Below are 27,325 nucleotides of genomic sequence, written 5' to 3'. Positions count from 1 at the left end.
CGCATAGCCTACTGTTACAGGCATAAGTGTTTAAAAACATAATTAAATTAAATTTAAAAAACACATTATTTTTTAAAACCCTGCCCACTACATTACATTTATTGTTAACCATCATTTTAAACACTTTTTGAAACTTGGAAAAAAGATTTTCTCTCAGATATTTATTAATTAAAATTAATTGAAGTTAAAGCTATGTGAGGTGTGATTTTTATTTTTTATTACATGTCTTTAGTGTGTTTGTTTTTTCTCATTAATAGCAATGAGAACTGATAGATACGGAGTTCCCATTGCTATTAATGGAAAGCTGTGGAATACTGTACCTGATTGGCTGAGCAGTCACACGTGACTGCACCTTCTGCGTAGGAACCTGGAGGACGGGAGCGCGCTTCACAGCGCGGGAAGAGAAGGCCTCCGCACCGGAATCCCACACTCCTCACGGACCACCAGGTAAACTCGTAGAAATGTTTCAGGTCGGAGGGAGGTCGGGAGGCCTCCGACCGCAATTTCAGCTCCAACTTGTTTACTGCAGTGAAGGACTTATCAAATCAACTGAGCCCACCATCATTATATAGCAATAAAAATCACAATTTATTGTAATACATACAGGGTATGTTATCCTCCCTGCAAAGAATTATCAGATTCTGATATCGGTTATCTCCGAATCACATAATTCAAGAGGCGATGTTACGGTTACAATGCTGTGGAATGAAAGGGAGTACAGACAAAGTTTCATAATCTCAAGAAAATCATCAAGGCAAGAAAATAAATCAGGAATATAGCAGCATATATATATGGAAAGGATGGTCATAAATGGGGATAAGTTCAAATTTATTTTTCTACAAAGGCAAATAAATTATGAATGAATTTACTGCGTTAACTTTTACAATTTTATTGCTGAGAAGAGGAACTCTAGTGCAGTGGCAACCTAGAGATTACGAGTTCAAATCTCACTGTGATCAGTTATGACTTTGAATTCCAAATCAGGTCATTTGTGAGTTGGCACCAGATATAACAATTACATCAAAAAATCTGAGCTGGTTCACTAATATCCTTCAGGCAAGGGGACTTGTTAACCTACCCAGTGACTCCAACCTTACATTATTGGCAAGAACTCCTTTTGAAGTGGCCCAGAAAGCTACTTTGTCGTTTACAAAAAAAACACTCAGGTCAGCTGAGGATAGGCAATAATTGCAGTCTCGCAAATACTGCCACACATCCAGAGAACAAATTCTGGCAAAGTGCAATTTAGTGTTTATGGGAGTGAACTTTAACCTCAGCGGAGTCACAAACTCTACCGTCCTCACACCTCCACCCGTGAGGGAGGGTGTAACGGGATTCCCATTGGGCGGGGGATGTAATGGGCAGCCAATCAGCTCCCAGCAGTTTTGTACCTCTCCAGTTTGAAGAACTAACACCGGACCAGGCACGATGGATTGGACGGCCTCCCGCTGTGCTGCACATTCGACTTGCTTGAAGCACCCGTTTCCATATTTACAAAAGGATATACTTGCTTTGGAGTCAGTTCAGAGAAGGTTCACTCGGTTGATTCCAGAGATGAGGGGGTTGACTTATGAGGAAAGGTTGAGTAGGTTGGGCCTCTACTCATTGGAATTCAGAAGAATGGGAGGTGATCTTATCGAAACGTATAAGATTATGAGGGGGCTTGACAAGGTGGATGCAGAGAGAATATTTCCACTGATGGGGGAAACTAGAACTAGGGGTCATTATCTCAGAATAAGGGGCCGCCCATTTAAAACAGAGTTGAGGAGGAATTTCTTCTTGTTGTAAATCTGTGGAATTCTCTGCCCCAGAGAGCTGTGAAAGCCGGGACAGTGAATAAATTTAAGACAGCTTCTTAACCGATAAGGGGATAAGGGGTTATGGGGAGTGGGCAGGGAAGTGGACCTGAGTCCATGATCGGATCAGCCATGATCGTATTAAATGGTGGAGCACGCTCGAGGGGCCATATGGTCTGCTCCTGCTCCTATTTCTTATGTAAAACTGTCAGGGAAAGGCATATGTGGACAGCAAGTTGAAATGACTCTTTTATTTTTCAATTTCTGTTGTGAAAAATAATGTGCTTTGAGCCTAGACCCTTCCTTAACCTAGAGACTGAGGTCCAACAGTGACTGCTTTCTCAGTTCTGCAAATGACCGATATCTGAATGAATGTGTGGGAGCACCATCACTGGGTCCTAACCTTCAGTGTTCTAGACAGGGCTGGTGACTGGAACAAATAGCAGACCCTCCCGAGGTAAACCATGGGAGGTCCGTCTCGGCCAATTCATTGGGTGGGGGCCTTGCGGAGGCTCTGAGCCCCATGAGGTCGGTGTAGACCCTGGTGTGTCCAATAATCCATGACACACGCCTGTTAATGGTCATCAATCCGCCCACACGTACAGTTGGTGGCTCACTGCACAGTGTTGCCTTTGCTGGTAAGTGTGTTTCTGTACTAATTAATTCCATCTCGTTCCTTTACGGAAGCAGGGAATCCAAGCGTGTCCCAGGGTGAAGAAGAAATCCACTCACCAACAACGCATCTATCGACAGTCTCATTCCAACAGCACGCAGATGGGCACTTCAGGATAATCAGGGCCATAGCAATGGGAGTCGTCCATTCCGCCATTCAATTAGATTATGGCTGATCTGCGTCTTAACTCCATCTGCCCGCCTCGATTCATTAATTCAGTAACCATTAATACCCTTACCTAACAAAAATCTAAGTTAATTGACCTCTGGCCTCGACAGCTTTAGGGGGAAGAGAGTTTCCGATTTCCACTGCCCTTGTGTGAAGAAGTGATTCCTGACATCACCCCTGTATGGCCAGAGGAAATAGTATCTCTCTATCTATCCGAACAAATCCTTTAAACACCTCAATTAGATCACCCTTAATCTTCTATATTCAAAGAGAATTTATCTGGCGTGGATGAGATAGCGCCGAGCGAGAGACTGAGCACCCATAAGGAAGGGGCACCACAGGGGGAGGGGTTGACAAGGACCTGGAAGTCCTAACTGGAAGCCCAAGCTACCGAGCATCCCTCCGCCAGCTGTCTGGGGATGCAGGCTTCAGTAAGCCAGCTATAGATCGGAGGGCCCTGCAACACCACACTCCAGGCACAGGATGTCAGAAGGTGTTGTGAGTAAGATGATGGAGTCCGACACACAGATGCACGATGCTGTCTCCTACACGACCCACGATATGGATCAACAGGTGTGTAGACTGGTGTCAAGCTAATGCCAGCAGCAGTAACGTCTGGCGTGGTGTGCTCAAGTACACAGGCCATTGACACATTAACAGCATCCTCCATGGTGCTCAGCTGCTGCTATCAACACGCTGACCAACCTCTCAGCCATGGTCTGGGCTGAAGACCACCATGTGGGAGGGTGACCAACAGGCAGCTCAAGAGCAGTCTCCATCTCCCACTCAACAACAACTTGTATTTATATAGCGCCTTAAAGTAGTGAAATGGCCCAAAACGCTTCACAGGATGTTATGAGACAAAGGTGTGGGGGAGGGGGGATTGACCCCTTGTTTAAGGCCCGTTACCGCCTCTAATGGGGTGGGCAGGCAGTGGGGCCGACCCATCCCCAATTGCCCCCCGGGCTGGGGAGAATGGGTTTCCGCCGCGCCCTGCGTTTCCGCCCGGCGCTGACCCCGCGGGGGAAATTGCCCCCGGTCGGTATCCCCGGGGCAGCTTGGTGCAGCGGGAAACTGACGGTGGCCGGTCGGTGCGGCCGCCCTTAAAGGGGAGGGCGCACCGCCGCTGGTTCAGCCGGACCGCCAACAGGCAGCCCGGCAAACCCCTCTCGGGTGTCAGGCTGCTGGCCCGGCGAAAGTCCTCCCTGGTGGCCCAGTGGGCGCCACGTAGCGTCCATCCCTTGAAGTAAAGGGGAGGGACATTGCGACACGTCAGTGCGATGCAGCATGTCCACGTCACGCTTACATCATCGCCTCCGCGCTGAGGACATCGCCCGCTCCCGACCTGACCCCACCCCCCAACTGTGCCAAGAGGCAGTGTCAGAGTTAAAGAGCCGAAATTTCCATCTCTTCCCTCTGACTCCCGCTGGGCGTTAAATTTCCAGATAAATCAAAGTGCACTCTCCAATTTCCCGCGGAGGGTATTTCGGATCCCAAAAAATTGACACTAAGCCACATAAGGAGAAGTTAGGGCAGGTGACCAAGAGCTTGGTCAAAGCGGTAAGTTTTAAGGAGCAGTTTGAAGGAGGAAAGAGGTTTAGGCAGGAAATTTCGATCTTGGGGCCTAGACAACAGAAGGCACGGCCACCAATGGTTGAGCGATTATAATCAGGGATGCTCAAGAGGGCAGAATTAGAGGAGCGCAGGCATCTCTGGGGGGCGGGGGGGGGGGGGGGCCGGGGGCGCGGTGCGGTTGTGGGGCTGGAGGAGATTACAGAGATAGGAAGGGGCGAGGCCATGGAGGGATTTGAAAACAAGGATGAGAATTTTGAAATTGCGGCATTGCTTAACCAGGAGCCAATGTAGGTCAGCGGGCACAGGGGTGATGGGTGAACGGGGCTTGGTGCGAGTTAGGACATGGACAGCCGAGTTTTGGATCACCGTTTTGGTAGAATGTGGGAGGCCAGCCAGGAGTGCGTTGGAGTAGTCAAGACTAGAGGGTAACAAAGGCACTTGGGCCTGTAGATGCTGCATGGCACCCAGAGATCAAGAAGAGAAACAAGTAAAAGTGCCCGAAGAAAGGGGGGTGTCACCTTTCCAAACAATAAATGCAAATGAAAGATCTGCCAGTTCCCATTGTGAAGAGATTGTAACCATTGAGAGCCCTACAGTGTAATGTATAATCAACCTTCTCATACACACAGCCAGCCCCGACAGTGGACTAAACAGGAAAAGCCTTTCACTCGACATTCCTCCGTGGTTAATTCGCCTGGAGTGACTGGAGCAGGTGAATGAAGTCTGATGTGACTGTGCACTCTAGCAAGTCATTTGTGAGTGTAATGTCATGTACAGGCAGGGGGTGGGTTGATTGACCGGTGTGAGGAGGACCGCTGGCGAGTCAGCATTAAGGCATGGCCACGATGTCAGAAAGAAATTATAAGTCAGAAATGCCGTAAGGAGGAAAGGTGACAGGCACTAAACAAGGTCTCTTCTGATTGGTACATTGGTAGCTGATTTTGGCGTTAATGTGAGCTGATTAGTCCAATGATAAAGGGCAATGACTTTGCCGCAGTGTGTGTTTGAGGGTTTAGGACAGACTCTGCAGGAACTCCAGCACTATGTGGTGCCATTCCTCAGTGTTATTGATGTAGCAGGCATGCTGTGCCCCTTTCATAATGTGCACCTTGTGGTTGGATAGGTTCTTCAGATTGTTGAACGATGCTTCACCCATTGGCTTGTCCTCGTCACCATAGACCACCAGCGTTGGGGTCTGTCAAAAACATAAAGCACCGATCAGTAACAGGAATTCTTAGTACAATTAGCAGATTAGTAAAGGTGTGACAGGGGCATTCTGGAGGTAAGGGCGCGGGAGCGGGAACGGGAGAAGACATTGTAGGTGATTCCCTGGCTATGGTCTGATGAGCAAGAGTGGTACCAGCCGAGGGCAGGCCCACTGAGCTGGTCGATGAAGGAGATACGTTGGAGAACTGGCTCAAATGTTGCAGAGGGGTCAACAAGGATGAGGAGGGATAGTTTACCCCGCTCACAGTCACCTAGGATACCATTTGTACTTTGATACGGGCCATTTCAGCACTGTGACGGGGCGGACACCTGATTGGGTGGGGGGGATTCAAACAGAGAAATGCGGGAAAGATGGGCACGGATTTTGGAGGCGAAAACACGTTCAAGGACTTTGGAGATGAAAGGGAGGTTGGAGTGGGTGGTAATTTGCAAGGGTGGGGCTTTTTGAGGACGGAAGGTAATGGTAGTAGATCTTGAAAAGGACGGGGAAAGTACCCGAGGAGAGGGTACCATTTACCACGTCAGTTAGCATGGGGGCCAGTAAGGGAAGTTGGGTGGGACTGGGGTCAAGGGATCAGGAGTTGGGTCTTGTGGACAAGGTGAGTGGACATCGGAGAGAAGCTAGAGAGAAAACGGTTCAGGACTAAGGCAGGAGACGAGAAGGGGGAGCTTTAGCTTGGTCGGCAAGGGGGAAGCAGCAGAGATTATCCTCAGTGTTAGTGACAAAGGGGACCATGAGCTCTTCACATACGTTGGGCAAGGATGGAAGGGGCAGGGAAAAGCGCTTTAAGAAGACGGTTGGTAGTGAAGATGATCCTGGAGTGTGTCGGCAGTTTTGGCAAAGGGCAAGGTCAGATAGCCCTTGAAGTGGTGATGAACGGCAAAACCAGTTGTGCATAAGATACTCTCGTGTCTGCACCACTTGGACACGAGGGAGAGAAGATAGGAGGTCAACGATGGAGATCAATGGCTGTAGAAGTATTGTGGCAAATATAGGACCAGAAAGGTTCCAAAGCCTGGTCTGTGCTCGCTGACCCCAGCTCAGGTAACATTAGGGACTGCAACTGATCTCGGCACTCCTTGCATTGGGGGGGGGGGGGTGGGGGGGGAACAATAATTAGCTAGGGTCCCTGCTCCCGATCACTGTCCAGTGATCCCTGGGTTTTAGAGAGAGGGGAAATCAGCCAGGGTTCCTACTCCCGATCACTGTCCAGTGACCCTGGATTAGAGAGAGAGGAAATCAGTGCAGTGCTGAGGGAGAGCTGCACTGTCGGAGGTGCTGTCTTTTGGATGAGACATTAAACCGAGGCCCCGTCTGCTCTCTCAGGTGGACATAAAGGTTCCCATGGAACTATTTCGAAGAAGAGCTGGGGAGTTCTCCCCGGTGTCCTGGCCAATATTTATCCCTCAATCAGTACCACTACAACAAATTATCTGGTCATAATCACACTGCTGTTGGTGGGAGCTTGCTGTGCATAAATCGCGTTTCCTACATTACAGGGGTGACTGCCTTTCAAAAAGAACGCCTTTGGCTGTGAAGTGTTTTGGGACATGCCGAGGATGTGAAAGACGCTATATAAATGCAAGTCTTTCTATAGTAAACGAGCCAGCTTACCTGCACACTGGTGTACTGCTCAGCAGAGAACTTCTCGGTGCAGATGGGGGCCACGGGGATGAATCCCTTCACCATACCATTGTGTCCAAACAGGAAGGGCAGAGAGTACATCCCACTCAGCGACGGGCTGATGATCACGACTGGGCCCAGCTCCAAAGCCTTCAGCACGCTCATGAGGAAGCTGTTGGGAGCAAGATCCCCCACACTGGCCGGAGCAGTGTATTCTTTCGACTTGCCCAGGCCTGGGGAGAAGAGAAAGAGAGGAAGGAAAATCGTACCAGGACTAGCTTTGATGTATAACGCAGAATAAAACGTAGTCTCAGAGCTCCCTCGGCAACAGCATCGATCAGCAGAAGGCCTCAGCCTCAATCACCAGCCTGTGCTGGGCTAACTGATCACAGCCAGATTGTGTTATAAGCCCAGCATCCCCAGGCTAGGGAGGGGACAATCTGGCTCGCACCTTGTGTCAGTTGAGGATAGGTCAGGATTAACTGTGATGCACCCTGCAGGTGAATAGCCTGCCAAAACTCAACACGTGAGGAATGGCCACGTTACTGATGGACTGAAGGGCCCTCCGCGACTGTACAATTACACTCCAGGGAGGGACTGGAACGTTACTGATGGACTGAAGGGCCCTCCGCGACTGTACAATCACACTCCAGGGAGGGACTGGAGAAAACTGGCAGAGCAAAAAGATGCTGAAGGCCATTTGTCACCAAGCTCGTAGAGCGGGTCAGAGGCTGGGTATTCTGCGGCGAGTGGCTCACCTCCAGACTCCCTGAAGCCTTTCCACCATCGACAAGGCTCGAGTCACTTGCCTGGATGGGTGCAGCAGTGTAAAAGAGTAATTCTTTTTAAAGTGTGCGATCAGCGTCTCGAAGGGAACGGAGTGGGGTGAGGGATGGGGGAGGTTGAAGTGCCGTCCGTCATCATCCAAACCTACCTTATGTTCACCCCAACTAGACTAATTCATTGATGATGTAACATAGGGAGCGCACCCTGGGCCTTCCACAATGGCAGGCATATGTGCATAAACCGATGCAGGTGGCGGGGCAGGTTGAGAAGGCAGTCAAAATAGCTTACGGGATTCTGGGCTTCATAAATAGAGGCATAGAGTAGAAAAGCAAAGAATTTATGATGAACCTTTATAAAACACTGGTTCGGCCTCAACTGGAATATTGTGTCCAATTCTGGGCATCGCACTTCAGGAAGGATGTGAAGGCCTTTGAGAGAGCGCAGAAAAGATTTACAAGAATGGTTCCAGGGATGAGAGACTTCAGTGACGTGGATAGACTGGAGAAGCTGGGATTGTTCTCTTTGGAGAAGAGAAGGTTGAGAGGAGATTTGAACAAGGTGTTCAAAATCATGAGGGGTCTGAACAGAGTAGATAGAGAGAAACTGTTCCCATTGGCGGAAGGGTCGAGAACCAGAGGACACAGATTTAAGGTGATTGGCAAAAGAACCAAAGGCGATGGAAGAGAAAATGTCTTTTACGCAGCGAGTAGTTAGGCCTGAAAGGAGGGCGGAGGCAGACTCAATCGTGGTTTACAAAAGGGAATTGGATAAGTCCCTGAAGGAAAGAAATTGCAGGGCTACGGGGAAAGGGCGGGCGAGTGGGACTGGCTGAAGTGCTCTTGCAGAGAGCCGGCACGGGCTCGACGGGCCAAATGGCCTCCTGCTGTATGTAACCATTCTGTGATTCTATGACAGTGGCCTCTCATTGCGAGGAACATTGAATGGACAATACAGCTAAAACACAAGAGAAAGGGCTGCTTCTAATGCTGCCCATTAACTTATGGGCACGGTGGTGTAGTGGTTATGTTACTGGACTAATAACCCAGAGAACACCAGTTCACAGCCCACTATGGCAGTTTCAGAATTTGAATTCAGTTTAAAAAATCTGAGGTAAAGAAAACTGGTATCATTAAATGTGATCATGAAACCCAACTGGTTCACTAACATCCCTGAGGGAAGAAAATCTGCCGTCCTCACCCGGTCTGGCCTATATTGGTCTCTAGCCAACCTGCATGACTCTCAACTGCCCCTTGACATGGCCCAGCCAGCCATTCAGTTGTACAGGGTGTAATATATGTACATAAGGTCTGCCCACCAACAGGGGTCACTACCGTCGGAGGTCTTAAGGTGATAGGTACACTCGTACTGGGCCCGGTATATAACCTGAACTTCTCCTTTGTATCTTCACTTCTGGAAGCCATTAAAGACTGACCAGGTTATACCTAGTCACTGGCTCACAGTACGGAATTCATTGTATCATTTCATACACCACAACTGGTGAAGAGGAAAATACAATCCCACGCAAAAGTATGGCGAGCACAGCACGATCGAGTACTGTTGGAATTCTCGAGAGATTCAATGAGGAAGAAGATTGAGGAGATTTCACGGATCGTTCCGGTGTTAAAGAGCGACGGCACAGTTAGGATTTGTGGAGACTACAAGGTCGCGATCAACTGAGTTTCGAAACAAAATCAGTACCCGCTACCGAAAGCTGATGACCTGTTTGCAATGCTAGCCGGGGGAAAATCGTTCACCAAATTGGATCTAACTTCGGCCTACATGACACAAGAACTGGTTGAATCATCAAAGAAACTTACGTGCGTCAACACGCACAAAGGATTGTTTATTTACAACTGGTGCCCTTTTGGCATTCGTTCAGCGGCAGCCATATTTCAGAGAAACATGGAGAGCCTATTGAAATCCGTCTCCAGGACCGTGGTATTCCAAGACAACATCCTAGTCACAGGTCGTGACACCGCCAAGCACCTGCACAATCTGGAAGAGATTCTGCGTCGTCTGGACAAAGTAGGAGTCAGGCTGAAACGTTCGAAGTGCGTTTTCATGGCAGCAGAGATCGAATTCCTTGGACGAAAGATTGCTGCAGACAGAATCAGGCCTACAGAAGCGAAAATAGAGGCCAGCAAAAATGCGCCCAGGCCCCAGAATGTGATGGCGCTGCATTCGTTCCTAGGTCTTCTCAATTACTTCGGTAACTTCTTACCCAAATTGAGCACAGTATTAGAGCCTTTCCACAAGCTGCTCGGGAAAGGAGACGACTGGGTGTCGGTGAACTTCAAGACAGAGCCTTTGATAAGGATAGAAATCTGTTGTGTTCCCACAAGCTGCTGGTACTGTATGACCCAATCAAGCGTCTAGTTTTGATCTGTGATGCATCGTCCTATGGGGTCGGCTGTATACTCCAGCAAGCCAATGAATCACGCAAACTACAACCAGTTGTATACACTTCTTGAAGCCCGTTCAAGGTGCAACGAGCCCACGGCATGGTGGAGAAAGAGGCTTTAGCATGTGTTTATGGGGTAAAAAAAATGCACCAGTACCTGTTTGGACTTCGCTTCGAGCTGGAAACCGATCACAAGCCGCTTATATCGTTGTTCTCGGAACACAAAGGTAACAATACCAATGCGTCATCCCGCATCCAGAGGTGGGCGCTGACATTATCTGCCTATGATTATGTCATTCACCACAGACCAGGCACCGACAACTGCGCTGATGCATTGAGCCGGTTACCATTGCCCAGACCGGAGGTAGAAACGCCAATGCCCGCAGAGCTACTCATGGTGATGGATGCCTTTGAGAGTGAAGGGTCACCTGTCACTGCTCAACAAGTTAAGACCAGGACCAGCCCGGATCCGACCCTATCGGTTGTAAAACGTTGAGTTCTTAACAGGGACTGGTCGACCATCCCCAAGGAAATGGGTGATGAAACCAAATCGTACAGCTGTCGCAAAGTTGAGCTTTCCATCAGTCCGACTGTTTACTGAGGGGTAATCGTGTTGTAATGCCCAAGAAAGGCAGGGCGAGATTTGTACGCGAGTTACATAGTACGTATCCCAGTATTGTCATGATGAAGGCCATCGTCAGGTCACATGTTTGGTGGCCTGGCATTGACTCGGACTTAGAGTCATGCATGCATCAGTGCAGCACTTGCATGCAGTTAAGCAATGTCCCAAAGGAAGCTCCGCTCAGCCTGTGGTCATGGCCATCCAAACCGTGATCTAGAATCCACATCGACTTTGCGGGCCCCTTCCTCGGTAAAATGTTTTTTGTGGTGATGGATGCATACTCCAAATGGATAGAATGTGTGATCATGTCATCCAGCACTTCCACTGCCACCATTGAGAACCTGAGAGTCATGTTTGGCACACATGGTCTGCCAGACGTTGTTGTCAGCGACAACGGACCGTGTTTCACGAGCCTGGAGTTTCAAGAGTTCATGAAACACAACGGTATAAAACACGTGAGGTCAGCCCCGTTCAAACCCGCGTCCAATGGTCAAGCGAAGCGGACAGTTCAAACCATCAAGCAGAGCCTGAAACGAGTAACTCACGGTTCCTTGCAGACACGCCTGTCATGCATACTACTCAGTTACAGGACAAGGCCACACATGCTCACCGGGGTCCCGCCTGCGGAACTATTGATGAAGAGGCCTCAAAACCAGGCTCTCTCTAGTCCATCCTGACCTTAACGATCATTTCAAAACCCAACGTCAACGCCAGCAGTGGTATCACGACCGCGCCGCAGTGTCACACGACATATCTGTAAATGACCCATGTATGTAATTAACCATGGGTCAAGGGCACAAGTGGCTCCCGGGCAATGTAACGGATAAGGAGGGTATATGGTTAAGCTCAAGAATGGGCAGATGTGCAGGAAACACATGGATCAAATCAAGCTAAGACACACTGACGAACCGGAACAGTCGGAAGAAGACGCCGCGAGCTTAGACGACCAACCAACTCACATCCAGCGATTAGAAGAACCCACTGTGGTCAACACCCAGCCCCAAGTCGTGAGAGACTTGGAAAGCACTGGGGTTTTACTGAGCCGGTCAACCAGGGAGCGAAGGGCTCCGGATGTCAAGGGAGCTGCGTGGGTGTGCACAAGCATTGAACCAAACAGCAGCCGCCCCTTCAGTAGGCTAGGTCTACAACTATTTTGTTGCAACATTAATACAAGTGCCCCCTTATTAAAGGGGGGGGGGGCACTAAAACCGACAGAATAAACAAATTCACTTTTAGCAGTAAACTTAATTCATCTTAAAATGTGGTTGCCGGAGGTGATGATGCACTCCAGTCCCTCTGGTGCCCACCTCTTGCGGAAGGCCGCGAGCATACCGTTGAGGCTAGGTCTACAACCTTCCCCGTCAGCGACACCGTTCACTCAATGACCGTGCTGGTTGAGCCATCCATGCCTTTGTTACCTCTAGACTTGACTATTCCAACGCACTCCTAGCCGGCCGCCCACATTCTACCCTACGTAAACTAGAGGTGATCCAAAACTCAGCTGTCCGTGTCTTAACTCATACCAAGGTCCCACTCACCCATCACCCCTGTACTCGCTGACCTACATTGGCTCCCGGTTAAGCAACGCCTCGATTTCAAAATTCTCATCTTTATTTTCAAATCCCTCCATGGCCTCGCCCCTCCCTATCTCTGTAATCTCCTCCAGCACCCCAGCCGCCTCGAGATGTCTGCGCTCCTCTAATTTTGCCCTCCGGAGCACCCTGATTGTAATTGCTCAACCATTGGTGGCCGTGCCTTCTGTTACCTGGGCCCCAAGCTCTGGAACTCCCTGCCTAAACCTCTCTGCCTCTCCGTCTCTGTTTCCTCCTTCAAGATGCTTCTTAAAACCTACCTCTTTGACCAAGCTTTTGGTCACTGACGCTCATTTCTCCTTATGTGGCTCGGTGTCAAATTTTTAAATCTCACAATACTCCTGTGAAGTGGCTTGGGACGGTTCATTACATTAAAGGCGCTATATAAATACACGTAGTTGTTGTTGAGGGTGAGCGTCCTCCTTACCTGGTAAGTCGATTGCCACCGCCTGGTACCCAGCCTCTGCCAACTTCTCAAGGGTACCGAGAGTCTGCCAAGTCTCAGAGGAGAAGCGAATGCCATGGAGCAGCAGCACAGAGAGTATGGGGGGCTGTTCAGTGGGTTCTGCCCGACGGTAAAACAGCTCCTGTCCTTCCAGTTCCACTGTGCCTTCCTTAATCTCAACACTCGCCATGGCTACCGGCTGTTACTGTGATCTGCTGTGCATGGGATCCAGCAACAGGAAATAACGGTCAGTACGGGTTAGATACAGAGTAAAGCTCCCTCTACACTGTCCCATCAAACACTCCCAGGGCAGGTACAGCACCAGTTAGATACAGAGTGAAGCTTCCACTACACTGTCCCATCAAACACTCCCAGGGCAGGTACAGCACGGGGTTAGATACAGAGTGAAGCTCCCTCTACACTGTCCCATCAAACACTCCCAGGGCAGGTACAGCACGGGTTAGATACAGAGTGAAGCTCCCTCTACACTGTCCCATCAAACACTCCCAGGGCAGGTACAGCACCGGTTAGATACAGAGTAAAGCTCCCTCTACACTGTCCCATCAAACACTCCCAGGGCAGGTACAGCACGGGTTAGATACAAAGTAAAGCTCCCTCTACACTGTCCCATCAAACACTCCCAGGGCAGGTACAGCACGGGTTAGATACAAAGTAAAGCTCCCTCTACACTGTCCCATCAAACACTCCCAGGGCAGGTACAGGGGGTTAGATACAGAGTAAAGTTCCCTCTACACTGTCCCATCAAACACTCCCAGGGCAGGTACAGCACGGGTTAGATACAGAGTAAAGCTCCCTCTACACTGTCCCATCAAACACTCCCAGGGCAGGTACAGCACGGGTTAGATACAGAGTAAAGTTCCCTCTACACTGTCCCATCAAACACTCCCAGGGCAGGTACAGCACGGGTTAGATACAAAGTAAAGCTCCCTCTACACCGTCCCATCAAACACTCCCAGGGCAGGTACAGGGGGTTAGATACAGAGTAAAGTTCCCTCTACACTGTCCCATCAAACACTCCCAGGGCAGGTACAGCACGGGTTAGATACAGAGTAAAGCTCCCTCTACACTGTCCCATCAAACACTCCCAGGGCAGGTACAGCACGGGTTAGATACAGAGTAAAGTTCCCTCTACACTGTCCCATCAAACACTCCCAGGGCAGGTACAGCATCGGTTAGATACAGAGTAAAGTTCCCTCTACACTGTCCCATCAAACACTCCCAGGGCAGGTACAGGGGGTTAGATACAGAGTAAAGCTCCCTCTACACTGTCCCATCAAACACTCCCAGGGCAGGTACAGCACGGGTTAGATACAGAGTAAAGCTCCCTCTACGCTGTCCCATCAAACACTCCCAGGGCAGGTACAGGGGGTTAGATACAGAGTAAAGCTCCCTCTACACTGTCCCATCAAACACTCCCAGGGCAGGTACAGCACGGGTTAGATACAGGGTAAAGCTCCCTCTACACTGCCCCATCAAACACTCCCAGGGCAGGTACAGCACCGGTTAGATACAGAGTAAAGCTCCCTCCATACTCTCTGCAAATCGTTTCAGGTTAATACTGAACAGTGAGTGTTGGTAGACACAATAAGGGAACTGTTCAGGGTGAAGTGACAGAAAGTGAGCACAGGTGAAGAGGAAGAAGTTGCACAAACCTAATTACTGGAGACAGTGTGCAAGTGCACAGACTGGTCTTTCTGCTGATCTCCCAGCGAGTTCTGGGAAACAGGAAGAGAACGAGAACAGGAATGGAGGGAGCTGGGACCATCATCGCCCTCTGCTGCTTGGAGGCACCATTACCAGAACCAGCCCAACAGGCTGTCAATCAGCAATGGACTAGAATAAAGAAAGAATAAAGATAGAACTCGCATTTATCATATAAGAGAATCATATAATCTCACAGTACAGTAGACCAGTCAGCCCACTGTGCCTGCACCGGCTCTTCGAAAGAGCTGTCCAACTTAGTCCCACAGCCCAGCTTTTTCCCCACAACCCTGCAAGTACAGGAAGTTTACAGAATGTGGGCGTCGTTGTCAAAGTTAGCATTCCTAATTGCCCTCGAGAAGGTGGTGGTGAGCCGCCTGATACAACTGATTGCGCAGTTTCAGAGGGCAGTTGAGCGTCGTCAACAACAACAACTTGAATTTATATAGCGCCTTTAACGTAGTGAGACGACCCCAGGTGCTTCACAGGAGTATTATGAGATTTTAAAATATTGACACCGCAGAAGTAGAAGACAGGCTAAGTGAGTGGGCGAAAATTTGGCAGATGGAGTACAATGTGGGAAAATGTGAGGTTATCCACTTTGGCAGAAATAATAGAAAAGCAAATTATAATTTAAATGGAGAAAAATTGCAAAGTGCTGCAGTACAGAGACCTGAGGGTCCTTGAAACACAAGAAGTTAGCATGCAGATACAGCAAGTGATCAGGAAGACCAATGGAATGTTGGCCTTTATTGCAAGGGGGATAGAGTATCCCAAAAGCTTGATTAAAGCGGTAGGTTTTAAGGAGCATCTTGAAGGAGGAAAGAAAGGTAGAGAGGCGGAGAGGTTTAGGCAGGGAGTTCCAGAGCTTGGGGCCCAGGCAACAGAAGGCATGGCCATCGATGGTTGAGCGATTATAATCAGGGGGATGCTCAGGAGGGCAGAATTAGAGGAGGTTGTGGGGCTGGAGGAGATTACAGAGATAAGGAGGGGGTGAGGCCATGGAGGATTTGAAAACAAGGATGAGAATTTTGAAATCGAGGCGTTGCTTAACCGGGAGCCAATGTAGGTCAGTGAGCACAGGGGGTGATGGGTGAGTGGGAGTTAGGACATAGGCTGTGCCGAGTTTTGGATCACCTCTAGTTTACGTAGTGTAGAATGTGGGAAGTCAGCCAGAAGTGCGATGGAATGATCAAGTCTCGAGGTAACAAAGGCATGGATGAGGGCTATTGTAATGGATGAGCTGAGGCAAGGGCAGAGACGGGCAATGTTACGGAGGGGGAAATAGGCGGCCTTAGTTATGCTGCAGATATGTGGTCGAAAGCTCATTTCAGGGTTAAATATGACACCAAGGTTGTGAACAATCTAGGGCGTTCAGGCATTGGTGTGCGTGAGCATCCAGGCAGCGACTTTCCATTTTCAGACCCTGCAGAGATACCGGTATGTCGAGCATCCTCCTGGATGGTGTGTGCTCGTGACGTATTTCTTCCAGCAGCTGTACTGCCTCAATTATGACATGCAGCTCCTGTTTGTAAACCTGACCATGCAGGAGCTGCCTGTCTTTTACCAGGAACATAGAAACATAGAAACATAGAAAATAGGTGCAGGAGCAGGCCATTCAGCCCTTCTAGCCTGCACCGCCATTCAACGAGTTCATGGCTGAACATGAAACTTCAGTACCCCCTTCCTGCTTTCACGCCATACCCCTTGATCCCCTGAGTAGTAAGGACTTCATCTAACTCCCTTTTGAATATATTTAGTGAATTGGCCTCAGCTACTTTCTGTGGTAGAGAATTCCACAGGTTCACCACTCTCTGGGTGAAGAAGTTTCTCCTTATCACGGTCCTAAATGGCTTACCCCTTATCCTTAGACTGTGACCCCTGGTTCTGGACTTCCCCAACATTGGGAACATTCTTCCTGCATCCAACCTGTCCAAACCCGTCAGAATTTTAAACGTTTCTATGAGGTCCCCTCTCACTCTTCTGAACTCCAGTGAATACAAGCCCAGTTGATCCAGTCTTTCTTGATAGGTCAGTCCCACCATCCCGGGAATCAGTCTGGTGAACCTTCGCTGCACTCCCTCAATAGCAAGAATGTCCTTCCTCAAGTTAGGAGACCAAAACTGTACACAATACTCCAGGTGTGGCCTCACCAAGGCCCTGTACAACTGTAGCAACACCTCCCTGCCCCTGTACTCAAATCCCCTCGCTATGAAGGCCAACATGCCATTTGCTTTCTTAACCGCCTGCTGTACCTGCATGCCAACTTTCAATGACTGATGTACCATGACACCCAGGTCTCGTTGCACCTTCCCTTTTCCTAATCTGTCACCATTCAGATAATAGTCTGTCTCTCTGTTTTTACCACCAAAGTGGATAACCTCACATTTATCCACATTATACTTCATCTGCCACACATTTGCCCACTCACCTAACCTATCCAAGTCACTCTGCAGCCTCATAGCATCCTCCTCGCAGCTCACACTGCCACCCAACTTAGTGTCATCCGCAAATTTGGAGATACTACATTTAATCCCCTCGTCTAAATCATTAATGTACAATGTAAACAGCTGGGGCCCCAGCACAGAACCCTGCGGTACCCCACTAGTCACTGCCTGCCATTCTGAAAAGTACCCATTTACTCCTACTCTTTGCTTCCTGTCTGACAATCAGTTCTCAATCCACGTCAGCACACTACCCCCAATCCCATGTGCTTTAACTTTGCACATTAATCTCCTGTGTGGGACCTTGTCCAAAGCCTTCTGAAAGTCCAAATATACCACATCAACTGGTACTCCTTTGTCCACTTTATTGAAAACATCCTCAAAAAATTCCAGAAGATTTGTCAAGCATGATCTCCCTTTCACAAATCCATGCTGACTTGGACCTATCATGTCACCATTTTCTAAATGCGCTGCTATGACATCCTTAATAATTGATTCCGTCATTTTACCCACTACTGAGGTCAGGCTGATCATCAGGGTCTGGAACAAAATCGCCACCAAGCGCAGTTCTCCCCCCATCTGGAGTGGCAGCTGTCCTTCAGGAGCCGCTGCTCAGGAATCCGTACTTCCATGAGCGCGGTTTTAGGTGGCAGGCGGACGAGAGGGCTGTGTTTGGCAAGGTGACCAGGATGACGGAGGAGCAGGTTGGATGGCGCCGGAAGAGCTGGCATGGCACCTATAAGAACATAAGAAATAGGAGCAGGAGTAGACCATTTGGCCTGCTGATGGCTGATCTGATCATGGACTCAGCTCCACTTCCCTGCCCGCTCCCCATAACCCTTTACTCCCTTATCACTCAAAAATCTGTCTATCTCCGCCTTAAATATATTCAATGACCCAGTCTCCACAGCTCTCTGGGGCAGAGAATTCCATAGATTTACAACTCTCTGAGAGAAGAAATTTCTCCTCAGCTCAGTTTTAAATGCGAGACCCCTTATTCTGAGACTATGTCCCCTAGTTTTAGTTTCTCCTATGAGTGGAAATATCCTCTTGGCATCCACCTTGTCGCGCCCCCTCATTATCTTATAAGTTTCAATAAGATCACCTCTCATGCTTCTGAACTCCAATGTGTATAGGCCCAACCTACTCAACCTATCCTCATAAGTCAACCATCTCATCTCCGGAATCAACCGAGTGAACCTTCTCTGAACAGCCTCCAATGCAAGTATATCCTTCCTTAAATACGGAGATCAAAACTGTACGCAGTACTCCAGGTGTGGCCACACTAATACCCTGTACAGTTGTAGCAGGACTTCTCTGCTTTTATACTCTATTCCCCCTTGCAATAAAGGCCAACATTCCATTTGCCTTCCTGATTACTTGCTGTACCTGCATACTAACTTTTTGCATCTCATGCACAAGAACTCCCAGGTCCCTCTGTATTGCAGCAGTTTGCAATTTTTCTCTATTTAAATTATAATTTGCTTTTCTATTATTTCTGCCGAAGTGGATAACCTCACATTTTCCCACATTATACTCCATCTGCCAAATTTTTGCCCACTCACTTAGCCTGTCTATATCCCTTTACAGATTTCATGTGTCCTCCTCACAATTTGCTTTCCCACCCATCTTTGTACCATCAGCAAACTTGGCTACATTACACTCGGTCCCTTCATCCAAGTCATTAATATAGATTGTAAATAGTTGAGGACCCAGTACCGATCCCTGCGGCACCCCATTAGTCACTGTTTGCCAACCGGAAAATGACCCATTTATTCCCATTCTCTGTTTTTTGTTAGTTAACCAATCCTCTATCCATGCTAAATATAGAGGATGGATATATATCCCAACCCCGTGAGCTTTTATCTTGTGCAGTAACCTCTTATGTGGCACCTTATCGAATGCCTTCTGGAAATCCAAATACATCACATCCACTGGTTCCCCCTTATCCACCGTGCTGGTTACATCCTCAAAGAACTCCAGCAAATTTATCAAACATGATTTCTCTTTCATAAAACCATGCTGACTCTGCTTGATTGAATTATGCTTTTCCAAATGTCCCGCTACTACTTCCTTAATAATGGACTCCAGCATTTTCCCAACGACAGATGTTAGGCTAACTGGTCTATAGTTTCCTGCTTTCTGTCTGCCTCCTTTTTTAAATAGTCGCGTTACATTTGCAGTTTTCCAATCTGCTGGGACCTCCCCAGAATCTAGGGAATTTTGGTAGATTACAACCAAAGCATCCACTATCTCTGCCGTTACTTCTCTTAAGACCCTAGGATGTAAGCCATTAGGTCCAGAGGACTTGTCCGCCTTTAGTCCCATTATTTTACCTAGTGCTACTTCATTAGTGATAGTGATTGTATTAAGTTCCTCCCTACGTATAGCCCCTTGATTATCCCCTATTGTGATGTTCTCAGTGTCATCTAACGTGAAGACCGATACAAACTATCTGTTCACTGCCATTTCTCTGTTCTCCATTATCCTGGGCCTAGGTGCATAGCCAATGCTATCGAGTCGCTAAAAACGGCATTAGGCCTTGACTCCATTAGGTGCGTAGAGGATCCCTTCCAAACTGCCCCCCGTCCAGCTGGAATTCCTCATCGGTGCCAAGCCCCGAAACCTCCCTCGGGAGCAGGCACCTCACAACTTGAGCTTCCTCCTTGAAATCCCCTCCGTGCCTTTCAGTTCCGCGGAGGAGATTCCTGTATGGGCCGCTCTTGCAAACTAGAGTAATATGTGAGGTCAGGACTGGGGCAGGGGGCTGCCTTAGAGGAAGTTTGGCCCGGTGGGCTAGGGGTTGGATGGGAAGCAGCTGAACGGATGGTCTCAATCTTAGAGACAAATACGTCCACGAGCTCCTCACACTTATTGTCGGAGGTGAGGGTGGAGACTGGGGAGAGGGGTTTAAAAAGACACTTAACAGTGGGGAATAGAAACCGGGGTTTAGCTATACATTCCAGAATGATTCTGGAATAGTGAGCGATTTTGGCAGACGAGAGCAGGACCCAATAATGCTTCATGTGGTCTAGGCAAATCTGGCGGTGAATGGCTAAACCACCATATCCGTTCAAGTCTACACCCCTGGGGGGAAAGGCCAGGGTGAGAGAGAGAGTAATTGTTTTATCAACATCATAGGCTGTCCCTCGAAATCGAGGAAGACTTGCTTCCACTCTAAAGGTGACTGTACAGTCTAATACGGGAATTACAGTCTCTGTCACAGGTGGCAGTTGAAGGAAAGGGTGGATGGGGAGTCTGGTTTGCCGCACATTCCTTCTGCTGTCTGCATTTCGTTTCTGCATGCTCTCGGTGACAAGAATCTCAATCTGCTTGCTTTGTACGCTCAAACGGTCCAGGGATGTGATGTTGCATTGAGAAGCTGGGGTTGTTCTCCTTGGAGCAGAGAAGATTGAGAGGAGGTTTGATAGAGGTTTTTAAAATCATGAGGGGTCTGGACAGAGTAGATAGAAACTGTTCCCATTGGCAGGTGGATCGAGAACCAGAGGACACAGATTTAAGGTGATTGGGAAAAGAATCAAAGGTGTTACATAAGAACATAAGAACATAAGAATTAGGAACAGGAGTAGGCCATCTAGCCCCTCGAGCCTGCTCCGCCATTCAAAAAGATCATGGCTGATCTGGCTGTGGACTCAGCTCCACTTACCCGCCCACTCCCCATAACCCTTAATTCCCTTATTGGTTAAAAATCTATCTATCTGTGATTTAAATACATTCAATGAGCTAGCCTCAACTGCTTCTTTGGGCAGAGAATTCCACAGATTCACAACCCTCTGGGAGAAGAAATTCCTTCTCAACTCGGTTTTAAATTGGCTCCCCTGTATTTTGAGGCTGTGCCCCCTAGTTTTAGTCTTCCCGACTAGTGGAAATAACCTCTCTGCCTCTATCTTGTCTATCCGTTTCATTATTTTAAATGTTTCTATAAGATCACCCCTCATCCTTCTGAACTCCAAGGAGTAAAGACCTAGTCTACTCAATCTATCATCATAAGGTAACCCCCTCATCTCCGGAATTAGATCTCTTAATTTTCAATGAAATGCAAACTCCGGTTGTAGTTTTAATGTAATTTTATTCTGGCAGCAGGAACAAGCTTCTGGCTTTAAGCCAGGCCTTTGTCCTTCTGAGACCACATGGCCAAAATGGCTGTTGTTATACCTGGCTCAGTTTACAGAAAAGAACGCACCTTCTTTGACCTTATTGGCTCAATTGCTATTCTGTTAACCTTTAACTGGCTCGCTACCAAAGGTCCTAAAATGTCAAGTTGATTGATGACTTAATGCAACATGCTCCCACTCACATAGCAACTCTGACTTGGAAGTCTGTGAATTCTCACAGCCTGTCTGAATGCAGCCTGTTTGAATTCTCTATCAATCCCCCCTTTGATTCTTTCACAAACTGAATCATAAAACATCAGGTATCACTGGTTAAACATTCTACAAAATAATTTCATACATGTTGATAGAGTTTCCTTCTAAAATTTGTTGATGTGTTTCACCACATGTCCGGACTAGTAGCTTCCACAGAAATTTACACCAACCGGAATTCCGTTGTGGCCACAATAGAAGTCTGGTTTTAGTAGGTTAATTAACCTTATTCCAATTTAATCCAAATCAATTTCTTAATTCAGTAAACAACCTTCCCTTAAGCATAACAAACCCCTGTGCCACGTACAGACGGTCTGCCGGGACCTGCAAGGTGTCTCACCTGCGGGGCAGCAGCTACAGCCGCCTGGTCGCAACAACATTTAATCAACATAAACAAACAATATAAAAGTAAAATAATTACAACAAATAGAATTACACCTTCCATCAATGAAGTTCCTATTGAACCTAGCCATTCAGTGGCTCCGATCCACAAAGTGAATGATGGGGGTTGCTTAAGTTTTTCTACCTCCTTTTGGATATGCTCCGCTAAGTGGGTAATTTCTTCGGAGCTGTCTGTGATAGACGTGCAATACTCAGTTCCGAGTAGGGCGCAAGTACCTCCCTTTTCAGCCAGGGCCAGTCTATTCTGTAGGGCTACTGTGCGGATTGCTACCATTTCTGCATTGATTTTAACTAGGGCCCCTGAGGTATCATTGGCTACCCGTTCCACAAGGATGCCATGTTAATGTATTCCCTTGCCAGTCTACCCTATTATTTCCCTTTGGTGCAGAGGGTCGGCTAGTAAGAAGTAGGCAAATGCCTAGAATACCTACAGTCAGTAATACAGTAAATTTATACATTTTGGCAAAAAGTAATTGTCCTGATCAGATTTCAGCTTCAGTTACGGGTGCTCATTTAACCTGTAAGCGTGGATCCAGGCTTTCTTTCCTTGGACTTTAACAGCTTCCTGGGTGGACAATTACACTTGATAAGGTCCCTCCCACTTGGCACCCAAAGGTTCTTTATGCAACTTTTTCACATACACCCAGACTCCCAGGATGATGTTGTGTCCTCCTTCGGGTGGATTAACCCAAGCTGCCGATACCTGTCGGGAAACAGAACTAATAGCATTGGTTATGTTCTGACAGTATGATAACAAAGTGTCACTCATTAAGTGAACATCAGCTTTCCGTAAATCAATAGTTCCTGGCAGCGACATGGGTCTTCCTGTTATAATTTCAAATGGGCTTAGACCTGTAGTTCTGTTCGGGGTTGCCCTAATGCTACATAGCACTATTGGTAGTGCCTGGGGCCATGGTGTTCCTTCTTGGTGATATTTGGCAAGCCGTTGTTTCAGAGTTCGATTCATTCGCTCTACTTGTCCTGATGATTGTGGATGATAAATCCCACGTAATGTTCAGTAACCTACAGACTTCTTGGCAGACAGCACCTGTGAAGTGTGTTCCCTGATCTGAGTCAATGCTACTCGGGACTCCCCACCGGGGAATGTAATCCTTACACAAGACCTTTGCAGTGTGATTGGCTGTGGCTCTTTTAGTTGGGACAGCTTCTACCCATCTAGAGAATCTGTCGACCATGACAAGAATGTTAGTGTATCCTTGGCATGAAGGAAGAGAGAAATAATCAACCTGCAGATGCTGGAATGGTCCGACAGGGGCAGGGGGCCTCAGTTGGGGCATTACTGTGATGGGTCCAGAATTATTTTTCTGACAGACCACACAGCGGTCTGTTACCAGCTGGGCATGTTTTTTAAATCCCTGACCCCACCAGCTTTTCTGGAACCGTGCTGTCATCTGTTGTGAGGCCAAGTGTCCCCACGAGTGGATCTGTTGGGCTAAAAAAGGCATAAGCGCTTGTGGCGCGACTGGCTTGTCGGTAACTCTTTGTCTCCAGACACCATCTTCGCATAGCTTAATTCCTGCCTCAATCCATGTCCATTTTTCCTCTCGGGAGCACTCGCCTTGCATTGTTTGAAGGTCTCATGTCAGAGTCCTGAGTGCTTTCAATCTGCACATCTGTGTTGGTTCTTCTGGAGGAACGCCCTGTGAGGCGGCATCTTTAGCTGCCTGGTCGGCTAGGGCATTTCTCTGTGCTTCCGTGGTATTTTCCTTGGTATGGGCCTTACACTTCAGGATGGACACTTCCTGAGGTAATTGTATGGCCTCAAGTAAGTCTCGGACTTCTTTTCCATTTCGGATAGGTGTACCAGCAGCAGTGAGGAATCCTCTTTTCCGCCATAACATACCAAAGTCGTGAGCGATTCCAAAGGCATAACGCGAATCTGTGTAGACATTAGCTGTCTGTCCTTCTGCTATTCGACATGCTTCTGACAGGGCCCGTAACTCGACCTGTTGTGCTGACGTTCCTGAGGGTAAACATCCTTTTGCCACTACCTCATATAAGGTTGTAACTGCCCATCCTGCTTTTCTGGTACCATTGTCAACAAAGGAGGAACCATCTGTAAACAGGATGAGGTCTTGGTTGTGTAGAGGCTCCTCTGCTGCTAAGGCTGCTTCTTCTGTTTCTGTTAAAATCTCCACGCAGTCATGCTCTTCACATTCTCCCCCCCGCTTTCTCCCTCGATTCTGACATCGGGAGCATAGTTGCAGGATTAACCGGGCTGGCCTGGACGATATGGAGATTAGGAGCTTCCAAAACTGCTGTCCAGCGGGTCCATCTAGCTGCCGTCACCTGAGACATTCTATTCATAGACAGTAAAGCGTGTACGGTGTGGAGACACTTGACAATCAGCTTTTGGTCGAGGACTAGACCCGCAGTGATCATTACCGCTTGACATGTAGCTTCCATGGCCCTTAGGCAACTTCCCCATCCGAGGGCTACCGCATCCAGTTTTGCCGAATAATAGCCAATAGGTCTTTGCCGATCCCCATGTTCTTGTGTCAGTATAGCTGTCATGTATCTTTCTTTCTCATGGACAAACAGGGTAAATGGCTTACAACTGTCGGGGATTCCCAGAGCTGGTGCCGAACACAAGGCCTTTTTCAAACTCAGGAAGGCCTCTTGCTGTTCCTTTGTGAGGGTGATGGCTTCTTTAGAGGCACGTTTCCCCTTTAAGATATCATTCAGTGGCTGAGCAAGCTGTGTGAAGGAGTCAATCCAATTTCTGTTAAAGTTACACAATCCCAAAATATACCTTAGTTCCTGAATAGTGGTGGTTTTTTTAGCAGCCCGAATGGCTACAGTTCTATCCTGGGTATGTTCTCTCTTTCCTTGTGAAATATTTTGTCCCAGGTATACAACCTCTTCTTGGGATATTTGTGCTTTGTCGATGCTGGCTTTATGTCCTTTCAGCCGAAGGTGGTCCAGCAAAGCTCGTAAATCTTGTTCATGCTGTTCTTCCGTGTTTGAAGCTAGCAGGATATCGTCTACATATTGGATGACTGTGGATGACAGGGGAGGTAATTCTTGCAAATGGCTTTGTAAAGCCATGTGGAATACCGTAGGGCTGTTGTGGAAACCCTGCGGTAACCGGGTCCAAGTATACTGTTGTCCTTGGACAGTGAAAGCAAACCACTGTCGAACCTCTGGTGCCAGAGGCACCGACCAAAATCCGTTGGCCATATCTATAACCGAGAAATATTTATGTTCCCGTTTGAGGGCATTAAAAATGGTGGAGGTATCTGCGACCAAAGGAGCTTTTTGATCAATACACTGGTTAGCTTTCCTATAATCGACAGTCAAACGCCAAGTCTCATTAGATTTCTGTACCGGCCACACGGGGCTATTGGAGGAGCTATGCGTTTTAATAAGCACCCCTTGTTTCTCAAATTGCTGAATAACCGGTAAGATTCCCACGATGGCAGTTGGACTAATGGGATACTGTTTAGTGCATGGAGGCTTGGTCCCGGTAAATGACGCAGGCTCCATCTGGAGTAGGCCACAATCGTTCTTATCTTTAGCCCATATCGGGTGTTCCTTCAATTCTTCTTTCTTCAAAGTTCTAATTGACCATGTCACCCGACCATCCTCGAAATGCAACGATGAATCTACTTGGATTAGGACGTCCATTCCAAAAAGGGGTTGATCTACTGGGCCTATCCAGACCGGCGTGGTTAGTTCATGTGTACCCAGCCCTATAAGTACTGGTGTTGTCCTTTTAATTTCCATTTTATGGCCCCCAACTCCATAGGCTGTACGTGCCCTACCATCCAACGGCAAAGAGTCTCCATATTGTAGGGATAAGCATGTTAATTCCGCCCGTGTCTAAAAGACAGTCCACATCCTTATCGCCCATCTTCACAGTTATATATAGCCCATCTCCCCTTTGTTGTATTAGTGCGAGGAGAGGGGCCAGGGTGGGCTCTAATCGTTTTTTGCTATCCCAAGTAACTCCTTCTGTTGTTGTATTGTCAGTCGCTTAAATGCTTCTAGGAGGTCATTATCTGTGACAAGCCTGGCTTGTTGGCTGAATTGTATCCCTGGCTGCGTCCTCTTCCCCAGCCACGACCTTGCTGTTTTGCCCTGCACGTCTTGGCCCAATGACCTTCTTTCCAACAATAAATGACATTTTCCGGGAAATTTTCCGAATGACTGTTTATCAGAATCCTGTGATTTCCATCCCATAGCCTGTACATCTCGGGCTTTAGCTCCCATATCCTGATCTAATTGGTTACATCGATCCACCAATGCTGCAAAGGTAGTTCCTCTACCTTCCCAGTCCGGTGACATTACCTTAAACATTTTGGACAGTTCTGGCTTTAGACCTGCCACGAAAGCTGCTTTCAGGGATCCAAACACTTGTTCATCCATTTCCTCATCCGTATTATTCATACCCGAATGTTCTAGCCATGTGCATCTAAACTGCTCGTCATACTCCAGGACCTCCTCTGTTCCTTTCTGTTGGCAGGCTGCAATTTTTCCCCAGTCTGTCTTGGCTGGACTGAAGGCTTGTAGCCAGTGTTTAATCGCCTCCCACCCAGCGTCTAATTCTTGCTCGTCCTGCCCCAAAGCTGCTTCTACCTTGTCGTGCAATTTTCTTCCTTGTGTTTTTGGCACCATTATGGTCAAAATTTGCACTCCGTCCCAGGGATGAAGTTGATATATATTGGTCCCACGTTTTCACTCCCCCTTTCTTTGGATTGGGCAATTCCTTGGACCATTTATCAATTTTCTCTGGGTCTGCCGGATCATGAAATAAGTGTTTTGCATACACTCTTTTCCTCGTTTTTTTGGTTCCACCCGCATCCGCAGTCTCTTCTGATTTGACTACAACTCGTTTTTTTTTAAACGGGGCAAAGCGCATCCTCCGACCCTGTATCATCAGAGGATTCAGAATCCGCATCTATTCCTCGGTCGTGTCCTCGGGTTTGCGCTTTTAATTTATCCAAACATGGGTACCCTAGGAATTGACCGATACATTTTCCTTTTCCTATTACTGTCTCTTGACCAAATGATTTTTTCCATTCTTTAATTTCACCTTTAAGATCTTTAACTTCCGCTTCCGACTTTTCAAGTTCAAGTCTTTTCTGTCGCAGCTGTGCACAAACAGCTTGCAATTGGTCCTTTGTACTGGTCAGGTCCCTATCATGTTGGGAACACGTTATAATTTCATTCCGCTGTCGGATCTGTCCCATAATGGCTAGGGACCATCTAGTTCGCTCTTTATTTTTCATACAGGTCGTTTTTCCCCCAGACCCTTTTAATCTCGTCCAAGGACCATTGTCCTTTGGAGGTTCCGTACTTTTGTTCGATCTTAATACAGGTTTTAGATAAGTCAAATTGTTGCTCTATGTATTCTTTCAACTGTTTCATCTATCGAAACCTCAGGTGGTGCCTGCCCACTTTTAGCAGTTGTAGGCAATTCTTTGCTCTTATCTCCTGCTG

General features: G+C 47.9%; 1 protein-coding gene across 3 annotated transcripts; it reads right to left on the bottom strand.

The window, feature by feature from the left end:
* Positions 1 to 587: 587 nt before the first annotated feature.
* abhd14b (abhydrolase domain containing 14B) lies at positions 588 to 14,649 on the bottom strand. 3 transcript variants are annotated; one of them, XM_070895867.1, is made up of 5 exons: positions 14,583 to 14,649; positions 12,892 to 13,124; positions 7,055 to 7,296; positions 5,321 to 5,407; positions 588 to 698 (listed from the first exon to the last, which is right to left on the bottom strand). In XM_070895867.1, the coding sequence occupies exons 2-5, from the start codon at positions 13,097 to 13,099 to the stop codon at positions 672 to 674; spliced, it is 564 nt and encodes a 187-aa protein (XP_070751968.1). In that variant the 5' UTR covers positions 13,100 to 13,124; positions 14,583 to 14,649; the 3' UTR covers positions 588 to 671. The 3 variants fall into 3 exon arrangements, with proteins under 3 accessions (XP_070751968.1, XP_070751966.1, XP_070751967.1); XM_070895865.1 differs by having other exon boundaries at positions 611 to 5,407; XM_070895866.1 differs by having other exon boundaries at positions 611 to 5,407; positions 12,892 to 13,121; positions 14,583 to 14,648.
* Between the last annotated feature and the right edge of the window lie 12,676 nt (positions 14,650 to 27,325).

The sequence above is a fragment of the Pristiophorus japonicus genome, chromosome 12 (assembly GCF_044704955.1).
Source record: "Pristiophorus japonicus isolate sPriJap1 chromosome 12, sPriJap1.hap1, whole genome shotgun sequence".
Classification (NCBI taxonomy): Eukaryota; Metazoa; Chordata; class Chondrichthyes; family Pristiophoridae; genus Pristiophorus; species Pristiophorus japonicus.
The sequence above is the reverse complement of the archived record's forward strand: the minus strand, read 5'-3'. Positions and strand labels throughout refer to the sequence as shown.